At 31.2% G+C, this 14,544-nt stretch overlaps 1 protein-coding gene across 2 annotated transcripts in view; it reads left to right on the top strand.

Moving 5' to 3' along the window:
• The window catches only part of Hr38 (Hormone receptor-like in 38), a 155,877-nt gene that overhangs the window by 124,356 nt on the left and 16,977 nt on the right, over window positions 1-14,544 (top strand). For both annotated transcript variants that reach the window (XM_074176633.1, XM_074176634.1), the window contains exon 3: window positions 2,773-4,105. In XM_074176633.1, the coding sequence (XP_074032734.1) occupies window positions 2,773-4,105 (1,333 nt within the window). The remainder of the gene's footprint in view (window positions 1-2,772; window positions 4,106-14,544) is intronic.

Here is a 14,544-nt window from a genome sequence, read left to right as displayed (position 1 = left end):
TCCATATGCAAAATTTTATGCAACTAGGATAAAGTTAACGTTTTGCTTATTTTTGACAGATATCCCCTTTATTTTAAAAAACAAGTTCGGTTAATTGTCATCAATTCATGTAAACATAACAAACTCATCATGGAGTTTAACTTTTCTGGTACATTTTTACTTATACGGACAGTTTTAGAGAGAAATTAAAAATGTGCTATAAAAAGTTTAACATGACTGGTGCAAAGTTTCAATCATTTGGCTATTTTCTTAAACAAACGTCAGTACCTTCAATTTTGAAAAAGCAGACACAACTCAAAAACTGCCATAAGTATTAATAAAATAACTAGAGTTGAAATTACATTAAAATTTCAATATTCAGTATTTACAGATTATTTATAAACACTAACTAGGACGGTAAGGATGCTTAATCACGTTGAATAACATTTTTAAGTAGGTCTTTACAAACAAAATGCATGCGAACATTTTTAATGAACGGCATCCAGGAAAAAATGTTCAACATACTACTGTGTCAAGGATAATGTCGAAATTCAGAGAAACAGGATCCGTAGCAAATCAATTGAAGAAAAAGCACACTCCAAGTAAATATGATGAGGAGGCCCAACTTAACATTTGTTTAAAAGTTACTGAAAACGGGCAAACGAGCATAACCGATATTATAAAAAATACCGATTGCAAGAGAGAAAGTGTTAGAAAATTTTTATTGAAGAATAAATTTTGGCCTTACAAGCCAAAATTTATTAACACATTGAAAGAACGAGAATTTGATGTCCGTTTGGGGTTTTCATTCTGGTTTTAAGGAGAGAGAAAAGAAAATGTAAAGTTTCCGTATAAAATTTTATGAACAGATGAGGCAACGTTCTCTTCAAATGGAACGGTAAGTTCTCAAAATTGCCGATGGTGGGAAGAAAATCCCAATTCCACAGTTGAATGTGGTTGAATTGGGCCATTTTTCTTAAGGGAAAATTCATCATCCGTCGGTTATCTCAACCTTTCAAATAATGAGGTTAGTGAAGTTTTAGATAATATGCCTTTGAATATTAAATACGACCTATGGTATCAGCTTGATGGCGCACCAATACATCACACGGTTGCTGTAAAACAGTCCCTCCAACAAATGTCCAGAGGTAAAGTTATTGGACGTAACTGGGAACATTATTGGCCACCTAGATCACCCTACTTGACACCTTTAGACTTTTTCTTGTGGGGTTACCTGAAACAAAAAGTGTACCGAAGTAGACCATTTACTGACATACAACATCTGGAAAATACCATTCGCGAGTGCTGTGCAAATATAAATCCCCGATTTATTAAAAATGCAGTTACAGATGTCAGTAGAAGGACCATAATTTGTATTGAACGTGGAGGACGACATACTGAAATGTAGGCTATAAGTGTTTGATAACCTCATTCAGATCAATAAGTAATTTTTTGTACCCATTTGTATTTTCTATAATATAATTGTTTGAAATTTATAATAATAATAATAGTTATATCGAAATTATTTGCATAAAATTTGGCATACGGATATAAAATTGCCGTAGACACAACTTTTTCAAGTAACTTTTTGTTAAATTCTATCTAGAAATGCACTCTTTCAATAAAAAAAAAAGTTGAATTCGACAGTCACTGAACGTCAGTGGGTCGCAGTTGGCCGCATCATTTTAAGGTAAATTGTAAGCACAAACAAGTGCCGAAGTTAAACTTCATTGAAACTTTTCGAAAAAAAGTTTCCCATAAGGTGCGCACTTTAATGGTGACACTGTATGTTCATTGGAACTTTTTTTCTTAAAACGATCTAACGAATCACCCTCTGAAGTTTCGTACCGTAGCTATGAAACACCCTGTATATACTTTTGAGTTAGGTATTTGACCAATCAAATGTTTTGTAAAATTATTAAAAAAGTCACTAAAAATTGAAGGTGTCTCATACCTTAGGTAAGCATATTTTTTCTGTTTATTTTTCGATTCAGAAATGACCAGCCAACTTTCAACTGATTCTCACAGTTGGGAATTTTTTCCTGATAGCAATATTTTTGTTGACTGAATTATTATACCGGGTGATTATATACGGTGGCTCACCCCTATAACTTTTTTATTATTGGAGATGAAAAAAACGAAATTTGGGGGTTGTGTATTCTATTTCAATTTACATTTTTTGACATGTTTACTTGCTTTGCCATATTTCCGGTTTGACCGGAAACGACTCCAACTTTCGATTTCTAAATGGGACATCCTATATATTTTTACTTATTTCGATTGATAATGTCATTCTCGATCGAAATAAGTGAAAATACATTAGAGAATCACTAGGTATGCTCTATTTTTTTGGTTGTAAATAGGTATAAGGTTAGCATAACTTTTTGTAGGTCAAAAAGGTCTTTTAATTTTTCACTACACATTTTCATTTCCTAGGTTCAGCATTTTCACTTTCCACTGCTCAAGTAACAAAGAATAAAACTGAGTTTTCACTCTCACATTATGTACACCCTACAATCAACTTACATTATTTCAAGAAAGTCCATATTAGTGATTGCAAATAGATCAAATCGTGTTGTCATCTAGTTACACTCGACTATCTGATTTTTCATCAAATGAAAAAAACTTTGCATAATCCACCTCCTTGAACAAGATGATCGAACTCCATAACTGATCATCCAGTGTGTTCAGCTATCCACGATAACTTCCTGATTTATAATTAGCCATCAATCGATCTTGATCGAGTGAGCGGCCTATTTATGGATGGACGTCTGAAGTGTCAATTTGTTTCAGGCCTCGTTTGGTTCAAGCAGTTTTGCCGATCTGCTGAATGCACCGTTCGCAGATGATTCAAGTGCCGTTCTACCCTCTGAGGAACTCAACCCTTTCGTAGACGTTGCCCTACATTCACAGTCTCCTTCGCCAGTACCATTACCTAGTTTTCAAGAGACATATTCAGTTCGTTACCAGCCACCGTTCAAGATGGACGAGGAGAGTTTCAATATTTCCTATCACCACTCGCCCTCCACTTCCCATCACTATGAGTGTCAACGAATACCATACACGCCGGCTGCCAACCCGTACTACCCTCCTCCTCAGAGCTGCATGCCAACCAGCTTTGATACCACTCTATCTCAAGAACCGTTCTCTCTTTCCTCCTATAAGTCTGCAACTGCAGATTTGAATGTGAGCACTGCGAAACAAAGACGAGCTTCGCTACCACTACAGAGATCGGAAAGCACGAGCAGTAGTGAAAGTCCCAAGCTGAGGATTGGCCCAGCGCTGTCGGCGTGTTCTTCGGCAGCTAGCAGTCCAGGTGGCGCAGCGGAACAGCAGGCGAGTAGTTCAAAAACGCCATCGTCGCCTTCGCAACTTTGTGCCGTGTGCGGTGATACAGCAGCCTGTCAACATTACGGAGTGAGAACCTGTGAGGGGTGCAAAGGATTCTTCAAAAGAACTGTTCAGAAAGGATCCAAGTACGTTTGTTTAGCTGACAAAGCTTGCCCTGTAGATAAACGGCGGAGGAATCGTTGCCAGTTCTGTAGATTTCAAAAGTGTCTGGCAGTGGGTATGGTTAAAGAAGTGGTTCGAACGGATTCCCTCAAAGGGAGACGGGGACGACTGCCGTCCAAACCCAAATCGCCGCAAGAATCCCCTCCCAGTCCGCCAGTTTCTCTAATAACTGCGTTGGTGAGAGCGTATGTAGATACGACACCAGATCTCTCCAATTTGGATTACTCGCAATATCTAGAACCATCTTCGGTGGAGCCAGCCATTTCGGAAGCAGAAAAAATTCAACAGTTTTATACCTTACTAACGACGTCAGTTGATGTTGTCAGGAACTTTGCTGACAAAATACCTGGATTCCTGGACCTGCTTCCCGAAGACAGAGATCTACTTTTCCAGTCTGCCTCGTTAGAATTATTCGTGCTGAGGTTATCCTATCGGACCCATCCTAATGACACCAAGTTGACTTTCTGTAACGGAGTTGTCTTGGATATGCAGCAGTGTCAAAGATCGTTTGGTGACTGGATGAATGGTATCATGGAGTTCTGCACTGGACTGCACGCGATGGATATTGATATCTCCGCCTTCTCCTGCTTATGTGCCCTTACCTTAATTACAGGTGAGTTTTCAATTTCAATCAGGTTTTCTAAACTGCTAGTTTATTACAGTATGTTACAATTACTCGGGGTCAAAGGTCAACGATTATGGACATACAGGATTGCTTACTTTTGCGATTTTGTTAGGCATGTCACGTGATCTCGTGACGTAATAGTGGTAACTCTAGATTGATTCGGTACTGCACTTTTAAATTAAAATAAACAAATTTCATGTAAATCCCTTATTAAAATATATTTTTTAATTTATATAGGTTTGAATACTTAATAAAAATGGATTAATACTAAGTAAAAATTTTTCTTTTATGGATGATAGGGCGAGCTACTTTGCTCTTTTTAAAAGTAAGAGGTTTCATCAGTTTTTTTTTATTTCAGTGAAAACTGTAACTCCCCCAAAAATTTTGTAATGAACTTTGTTTTAGATAAAAGTATTATCTAAAAAAAATTCCATAACTTTTTGTTCCATCTTTTATAATAAACGCTTAATAATCAAAAATATACAGGGTGTTGCTCAAACACATGCTAATATTTAAGGAGGTAATTCTTAGACCCATTTTAAGAAAAAAACGTCCTATGGACGTATGTCCTAAACGCCTTAACTTTTGAGCTACAGGGTGGCAAAGTTTTCAAAAATAATCAGTTTTTTAATAATAACTGAGATAACTTTGTAGACATCTTTGGCATATTTGGTACATATGTTCCATGCCTCAAGGCGCATTTTCTGATGTACAATTTTCTTAATTTTCTCTGCCAGTGGCGTACGTACGAGTTTTGAAATGTATATTTTTGGCGAAAAAAATACTACGCCACTGCTTTATCTTGAATTAAAAATTATTTTTAAAATCTCCATACATTTTTGAGCACATTTAATTTGCTGGGTTTTCTTTGTCCGACGCATGGTTTTCGCACAAAAAATTAAAAATCGCTTTACTTAAGGATAAATTCCTTAAAAATCTGATGCGGTATCGTGCATCGACTGAAAGCAAACTAAGAGATCAGATTTGTTGCAAAATAATTGAGGATCTAAAAGGTATTTGTTTGTTGTCAGATGCACTGTTCTCAATTAAAATTACGTCATAACGCAGCACCGCTTAATAATTTTTGAAAACATAAATTTAGTTATCCTGGAATAAATGACGTGTAGCAGAATTTATTTACTGCACCTCTTGGAAATATGGAGTTTGTCGATATGTGATTTCTTTTAAAGATTAAAAGCAGAAAAAACCGCGTACCCACCATAGCAATAAAAAACGAATTCTCGGTATGTACAAACGTCAGTAGCTAATATTGATGTTGGTTTAAAGTAAGGTGTTGGTGTTAAAAACTGTCACAGCGCGTTTTGATTGATTTTGAAGTGTTATTGAAGTTATTTTGGTAGTCCGCTGTTTTTCTGAATATCAGTAAATATGGTAAATTATACGAATGCGGAAATGGCGCAAATGCATTACGTATATGGCCTTGCCGATGGTAATGCAACAGAAGCCAGGCACATTTATCAGGAAAGATATCCTAATCGTGCCTTACCAGATAGCCGAACCTTTTCAAATATTCATCGTCGACTTGGGGAAACTGGTAGTTTCAAGAAAGGAACTCCGGAAGGTAGACCTCGTGTAGTAAGAACTTCTGAAATTGAGGAAGCGGTGCTGCAAGAAATTGAGGAACATCCTGAGACGAGTACGAGGAAGATCGCTAGAACTCTGGATATTTGTCATCAAATTGTTTGGCGTATTTTGGTTGATTTTTTGTTATACCCATACCATATTTCAAGAGTGCAGGCTTTACTCCCCAGAGATTTTCCACAGCGTGTGAACTTCAGTCAGTGGTATCTACAAAGTATTGCACTAAATCCGCAGTTTGAGACAATAATTTTGTTCACAGACGAAGCAATTTTTTCTCGGAATGCCATTCAGAATTTCCATAACAATCATGTGTGGGCTGAAGAAAATCCCCATGCAATAACCGAAACCCATTTCCAACACCAATTTTCGGTTAATGTATGGGCAGGAATTATAGGTGATCATCTAATAGGCCCATTTTTTCTACCAGGACACCTTGATGGTCGTTCTTATTTATACTTTTTCGAAGAAGACTTACCTGGGTTATTGGAAGATGTGCCACTTGCGTTAAGGAATCGAATATGGTACATGCACGATGGCGCGCCTGCTCATTTCAGTGTAATTGTCCGAAACCACTTAAATACAGTTTATCCTAATCGTTGGATAGGTCGCGGAGGACCTCAGCAATGGCCAGCAAGATCCCCCGATCTCAACAGTTTAGACTTTTTTTTATGGGGTCACCTTAAAATTCTTGTGTATAAAACTCCCGTTAATACTTTAGGAGATTTAAGAGAGCGAATAGTTGCCTCGTGTGAAACTATACGAAATACGCCGGGAATATTTGAACGGGTGCGTAATTCCATGCGTAGAAGGGCGGAAGCATGCATACTAAGTGCAGGTGGCCACTTCCAACAATTTTTATAATCAGTTTTGGTATCATTACTAACTAACAAATTTGTGCTATTCGTTTAGACTTACAGTCACAAAATAAAATAAAACTCGTTTTTGTGAAAAATTTATTTTTTTGCAGATTATGTTTTCAAATATTATTAGGGAATTGGTAATGCGTTATGAAGCAATTTTTAGATTCTCATTCATTTTAGAATTGATCTAATTTCTTGATTTGCTTTCTGTCGATTTTTATTTTTTTGAGTGAAAATTATGCGTCGGACAAAGAAATACCAGGAGATCAAATTTTCTCAAAAATAAATGAAGATTTTAAAAATGATTTTATTTTGAAAAGAAAGCATTGGCGTAGTACTTTTTCCCCAAAAATATTCAATGCGAAACCCGTAGGGATGCCACTGTTTGAAAAAATACAAATTTGTGTACATCAGAAAATGCGCCTTGAGGCATGGAACATATGTACCAAATATTCCAAAGATGTCTACAAAATTATCTCAGTTATTATTAAAAAACTGATTATTTTTGAAAACTTTGCCACCCTGTATCTCAAAAGTTAAGGCGTTTAGGACATACGTCCATAGGACGTTTTTTCCTTAAAATGGGTCTAAGAATTACCTCCTTAAATATTAGCATGTGTTTAAGGAACACCCTGTATAAGTAATAAATTGTTCATAGGTGTATAACTTTTGTTATTTATCTGACAGAAAATACATGATACGGTTTTTATTTTTTATCAAGAAAATGAGAAATTCAGATACAATAATTTAACTTAAACTTTGTTCCATAAATGATGAAATTGATAAATCTACAATTTAATATATTATAATACTACATAAGAGCAAAAAGAAACTAACTTTATCCACTAAATATATTTGAATTAATTTTTTTTGCATGAATGTTGAAAAATAAATTTAAAGGTGTACAACTTTTATTATTTATCTGACAGAAAATACATGATACGGTTTTTATTTTTTATCAAGAAAATGAGAAATTCAGATACAACAATTCAACTTAAACTTTGTTTCATAAATGATGAAATTGATAAATCTACAATTTAATATATTATAATACTACATAAGAGCAAAAAGAAACTAACTTTATCCACTAAATATATTTGAATTAATTTTGTTTGCATGAATGTTGAAAAATAAATTTAAAGGTGTACAACTTTTATTATTTATCTGACAGAAAATACATGATACGGTTTTTATTTTTTATCAAGAAAATGAGAAATTCAGATACAATAATTTAACTTAAACTTTGTTTCATAAATGATGAAATTGATAAATCTACAATTTAATATATTATAATACTACATAAGAGCAAAAAGAAACCACATTGTCCACTAAATATATTTGAATTAATTTTTTTTGCATGAATGTTGAAAAATAAATTTAAAGGTGTACAACTTTTATTATTTATCTGACAGAAAATACATGATACGGTTTTTATTTTTTATCAAGAAAATGAGAAATTCAGATACAATAATTTAACTTAAACTTTGTTTCGTAAATGATGAAATTGATAAATCTACAATTTAATATATTATAATACTACATAAGAGCAAAAAGAAACCACATTGTCCACTAAATATATTTGAATTAATTTTTTTTGCATGAATGTTGAAAAATAAATTTAAAGGTGTACAACTTTTATTATTTATCTGACAGAAAATACATGATACGGTTTTTATTTTTTATCAAGAAAATGAGAAATTCAGATACAATAATTTAACTTAAACTTTGTTTCATAAATGATGAAATTGATAAATCTACAATTTAATATATTATAATACTACATAAGAGCAAAAAGAAACCACATTGTCCACTAAATATATTTGAATTAATTTTTTTTGCATGAATGTTGAAAAATAAATTTAAAGGTGTACAACTTTTATTATTTATCTGACAGAAAATACATGATACGGTTTTTATTTTTTATCAAGAAAATGAGAAATTCAGATACAATAATTTAACTTAAACTTTGTTTCGTAAATGATGAAATTGATAAATCTACAATTTAATATATTATAATACTACATAAGAGCAAAAAGAAACCACATTGTCCACTAAATATATTTGAATTAATTTTTTTTGCATGAATGTTGAAAAATAAATTTAAAGGTGTACAACTTTTATTATTTATCTGACAGAAAATACATGATACGGTTTTTATTTTTTATCAAGAAAATGAGAAATTCAGATACAATAATTTAACTTAAACTTTGTTTCATAAATGATGAAATTGATAAATCTACAATTTAATATATTATAATACTACATAAGAGCAAAAAGAAACCACATTGTCCACTAAATATATTTGAATTAATTTTTTTTGCATGAATGTTGAAAAATAAATTTAAAGGTGTACAACTTTTATTATTTATCTGACAGAAAATACATGATACGGTTTTTATTTTTTATCAAGAAAATGAGAAATTCAGATACAATAATTTAACTTAAACTTTGTTTCATAAATGATGAAATTGATAAATCTACAATTTAATATATTATAATACTACATAAGAGCAAAAAGAAACCACATTGTCCACTAAATATATTTGAATTAATTTTTTTTGCATGAATGTTGAAAAATAAATTTAAAGGTGTACAACTTTTATTATTTATCTGACAGAAAATACATGATACGGTTTTTATTTTTTATCAAGAAAATGAGAAATTCAGATACAATAATTTAACTTAAACTTTGTTTCGTAAATGATGAAATTGATAAATCTACAATTTAATATATTATAATACTACATAAGAGCAAAAAGAAACCACATTGTCCACTAAATATATTTGAATTAATTTTTTTTGCATGAATGTTGAAAAATAAATTTAAAGGTGTACAACTTTTATTATTTATCTGACAGAAAATACATGATACGGTTTTTATTTTTTATCAAGAAAATGAGAAATTCAGATACAATAATTTAACTTAAACTTTGTTTCATAAATGATGAAATTGATAAATCTACAATTTAATATATTATAATACTACATAAGAGCAAAAAGAAACCACATTGTCCACTAAATATATTTGAATTAATTTTTTTTGCATGAATGTTGAAAAATAAATTTAAAGGTGTACAACTTTTATTATTTATCTGACAGAAAATACATGATACGGTTTTTATTTTTTATCAAGAAAATGAGAAATTCAGATACAATAATTTAACTTAAACTTTGTTTCGTAAATGATGAAATTGATAAATCTACAATTTAATATATTATAATACTACATAAGAGCAAAAAGAAACCACATTGTCCACTAAATATATTTGAATTAATTTTTTTTGCATGAATGTTGAAAAATAAATTTAAAGGTGTACAACTTTTATTATTTATCTGACAGAAAATACATGATACGGTTTTTATTTTTTATCAAGAAAATGAGAAATTCAGATACAATAATTTAACTTAAACTTTGTTTCGTAAATGATGAAATTGATAAATCTACAATTTAATATATTATAATACTACATAAGAGCAAAAAGAAACCACATTGTCCACTAAATATATTTGAATTAATTTTTTTTGCATGAATGTTGAAAAATAAATTTAAAGGTGTACAACTTTTATTATTTATCTGACAGAAAATACATGATACGGTTTTTATTTTTTATCAAGAAAATGAGAAATTCAGATACAATAATTTAACTTAAACTTTGTTTCATAAATGATGAAATTGATAAATCTACAATTTAATATATTATAATACTACATAAGAGCAAAAAGAAACTACTTTGTCCACTAAATATATTTGAATTAATTTTTTTTGCATGAATGTTGAAAAATAAATTTGAAGGTGTACAACTTTTATTATTTATCTGGCAGAAAATACATGATACGGTTTTTATTTTTTATCAAGAAAATGAGAAATTCAGATACAATAATTTAACTTAAACTTTGTTTCATAAATGATGAAATTGATAAATCTACAATTTAATATATTATAATACTACATAAGAGCAAAAAGAAACTAACTTTATCCAATAAATATATTTGAATTAATTTTTTTTGTATAAATGTTGAAAAATAAATTTAAAGGTGTACAACTTTTATTATTTATCTGGCAGAAAATACATGATACGGTTTTTATTTTTTATTAAGAAAATGAGGAATTTAGATACCTAGAATAATTTAACTTGAACTTTGTTCCATAAATGATGAAATTGATAAATCTACAATTGAATATGTTATAATACTACATTAGAGCAAAAAGGAACTACTTTATCCACTAAATATATTTGAATTATTTTTTTTGCATGAATGTAGATAAATAAATTTAAAGGACTAATGTTTTACTTTATTTAATTTTCGATTTTTTTTCTATTATCAGAATTGTTTAAAATTTTTTTCAAGTGACCTATTTTCGTCGGTCTTTAGGTTATTATATTTCATTCTGATAATTGTCCTCAGTTTGCAAAATTCAAAAATAATATTCAAAGGAAAGTCTTCCCTTTTTGCAATTTTTCTGAGAGTTTTTACAACTCCTGGCCCCTTTCTAAATCCATTCAAATGATGTTTTTCGAAAAGCTTGTTCCACTTTTTAATTTATTCTAACCAATTATCTGTGGGTTTAATAGGACCTCCCAATGAAAGTTGCTGGACCCAAGAAGGTAATTATAATTATGATCTTCTACTTTTATAAGTATAATCGCGCAAACCAGGTAGATCATTTTTATGCTTTTTAGCAAAGTATCCAACAATATATTCCAAAGAGTCTTCTGTTATTTTAGGTGAAAATGAGCTCTGCAATTTGATCCTATTGTCTGCTCTAAAATCGTGTCTGCGTTAATTTCAATTTCACCTTTTTCATGAATTTTGGAGTAATATTTTCTTCTATTGTAGAATTTTTTCCCAGAATGACTATTCTGATTCGGTAAATTGCTTCCAATGGATTAGGATGTTCATTTGGACCACGGCTTCTAATTTGAGAAAATCCATTTTTGAGAGTGAATTTACCCCCTCTTTTGCAGCGACGAATACATTCTTTTTGCGAAGTTGTGGAAACCGTATCCTTAGCAATAGGAAAAGAATGAAATATTACATCAGTAATACCACTTTTCTTTAAAGTCAACTGATTGCTTTTGCAAGTTTTAACTAAAAATTACAAGGTTATTTAATGGTTAGACAATTATTGCTATTACTTAAAAAAATGTTAATATTTCCAATTTTTACCTTAATTTAATTTAAAAATGTTCAAAAAAAAGTTCCACAATGGCAAAAAACAGATGTCAAAACGGAAGAAAATAACAGAGTCTTATATGGCGTCTACTCGTTACACCAGTTTAAAAAATGTCCAAAAAATGTTAAAATAACACACAGTCTTATGGCAGCTACTAAAACTGTCACCAGTGTTACGTCACATTTGCTCGGCGCTTGTTTAACGTGGCGATATACAGTGTCACCATTAAAGTGCGCGCCATATGGGAAACTTTTTTTTCGAAAAGTTTCAATGAAGTTTAACTTCGGCACTTGTTTGTGCTTTAAATTTAATTTAAAATGATGTGGCCAACTGCGACCCACTGACGTTCAGTGTTTGTCAAATTCAACTTTTTTTTTTGGAAAAAATTGAAAAAGTGCATTTCTAGATCGAATTTAACAAAAAGTTACTTGAAAAAGTTGTGTCTACGCCAATTTTATATCCATATGCCAAATTTTAAGCAACTAGGATAAAGTTAACGTTTTGCTTATTTTTGACAGATATCCCCTTTATTTAAAAAAAAAAAGTTCGGTTAATTGTCATCAATTCATGTATACATCACAAACTCATCATGGAGTTTAACTCTTCTGATACCTTTTTACTTATACGGACATTTTTAGAGAGAAATTAAAAATTTGCTATAAAAATTTTAACATGACTGGTGCAAAGTTTCAATCACTTGGCTATTCTTAAACAAACCTTTGATTTCGAAAAAGCAGAGGCAACTAAAAAAAATGCAAATAATTTCGATAGAACTATTATTATTATTATTATAAATTTGAAACAACAATATATTATAGAAAATACAAATGGGTACAAAAAATTACTTATTGATCTAAATGAGGTTGTCAAACACTAATAGTGTACATTTCAGTACACGTTCAATACAAATTATGGTCCTTCTACTGACACCTGTAGGTAACTGATTTTCAATAAATCGGGGATTTATATTTGCACAGCACTCGCGAATGGTATTTTCCAGATGTTGTATGTCAGTAAATGGTCTACTTCGGTACACTTTTTGTTTCAGGTAACCTCAGGTAAACCTCATTATTCAAAAGGTTTAGATAACCGATGGATGATAAATTTTCCCTAAAGAAAAATGGCCCAATTATTTGGTCGTTAAGTTTCCCACACCATACATTAGTTTTAAAGGAATACTGATCAACACATTCAACTGTGAAATTGGGATTTTCTTGGGCCCACCATCGGCAATTTTGAGAACTTACCGTTCCATTTGAAGAGAACTTTGCCTCATCTGTCCATAAACTTTTATACAGAAACTTTACATTTTCTTCTCTCTCTCTCCTTGAAACCAGAATGAAAACCCCAAACGAACATCAAAATCTCGTTCTTTTAATGTGTTAATAAATTTTGGCTTGTAAGGCCAAAATTTATTCTTTAATAAAATTTTTCTAACACTTTCTCTCTTGTAATCGGTATTTTTTATAATATCGGTTATGCTCGTTTGCCCGTTTTCAATAACTTTTAAACAAATATTAAGTTGGGCCTCCTCTCCATATTTACTTGGAGTGTGCTTTTTCTTAAATTGATTTGCTACGGATCCTGTTTCTCTGAATTTCGACATTATCCTTGACACAGTAGTATGTTGAACATTTTTTCCTGGATGCCGTTCATTAAAAATGTTAGCTACTTGCCGGTATGGTGTATTCTCACTACATATCAAAACTATTTCTATTATTTTCTGAAGAGACAACATTATTGCAACAATAACTGTTAAAAATTTGACAAGTAAATCAACAACTTGACACTACCACAGCATGCATTTTGTTTGTCAAGACCTTCTTAAAAATTTTATTAAACGTGATTAAGCATCCTTACCGCCCTAGTTAGTGTTTATAAATAATCTGTAAATACTGAATATTGAAATTTGAATGTAATTTCAACTCTAGTAATTTTATTAATATTTATTGCAGTTTTTGAGTTGTGTCTGCTTTTTCAAAATTGAAGGTACTGACGTTTGTTTAAGAAAATAGCCAAGAGATTGAAACTTTGCACCAGCCTTGTTAAAATTTTTATAGCACATTTTTAATTTTTCTCTAAAAAGTCCGTATAAGTAAACATTTATCAGAAAAGTTAAACTCCATGATGAGTTTGTTATGTATACATGAATTGATGACAATTAACCGAACTTGTTTTTTAAAATGAAGGGGATATCTGTCAAAAATAAGCAAAACGCTAACTTTATCCTAGTTGCATAAAATTTGGCATGTGGATATAAAATTGCCGTAGACACAACTTTTTCAAGTAACTTTTTGTTAAATTTGATCTAGAAATGCACTTTTTCAATTTAAAAAAAAAGTTGACCTTGACAAACACTGAACGTCAGTGGGTCGCAGTTGGCCGCATCATTCTAAGTTAAATTTAAAGCACAAACAAGTGCCGAAGTTAAACTTCATTGAAACTTTTCGAAAAAAAAGTTTCCCATATGGTGCACAGTTTAATGGTGACACTGTATACATTGACACATATTCTTTGTGTTTTAATATTCATATGCATCCGAATCTTATTCACTGGTATCTTTTTTTCGCATTGTTCACCATCGCTATTGGAATCACTACGCTGGAAAAACTCTGCGTTGTTATCACATTCGTTATTACTATTATTACTTGTCCAAGGACGCCACATTTTAAACAAATAACAAACATTTTGAGTAATTATAATTTCTCCAATATCGAATTTCAACACTCAAATCACGATCAGTTCCTGAAGTGAACATTGACAACAGAACTGCTACCATCCTCGCATTC

The sequence above is a fragment of the Leptinotarsa decemlineata genome, unplaced genomic scaffold (assembly GCF_025532065.1).
Source record: "Leptinotarsa decemlineata unplaced genomic scaffold, Ldec_3_MD MMD2_tig00001973_RagTag_RagTag, whole genome shotgun sequence".
Taxonomy (NCBI): Eukaryota; Metazoa; Arthropoda; class Insecta; order Coleoptera; family Chrysomelidae; genus Leptinotarsa; species Leptinotarsa decemlineata.
Note: the sequence above shows the minus strand (reverse complement) of the source record. Positions and strands in the feature narration are given on the sequence as shown.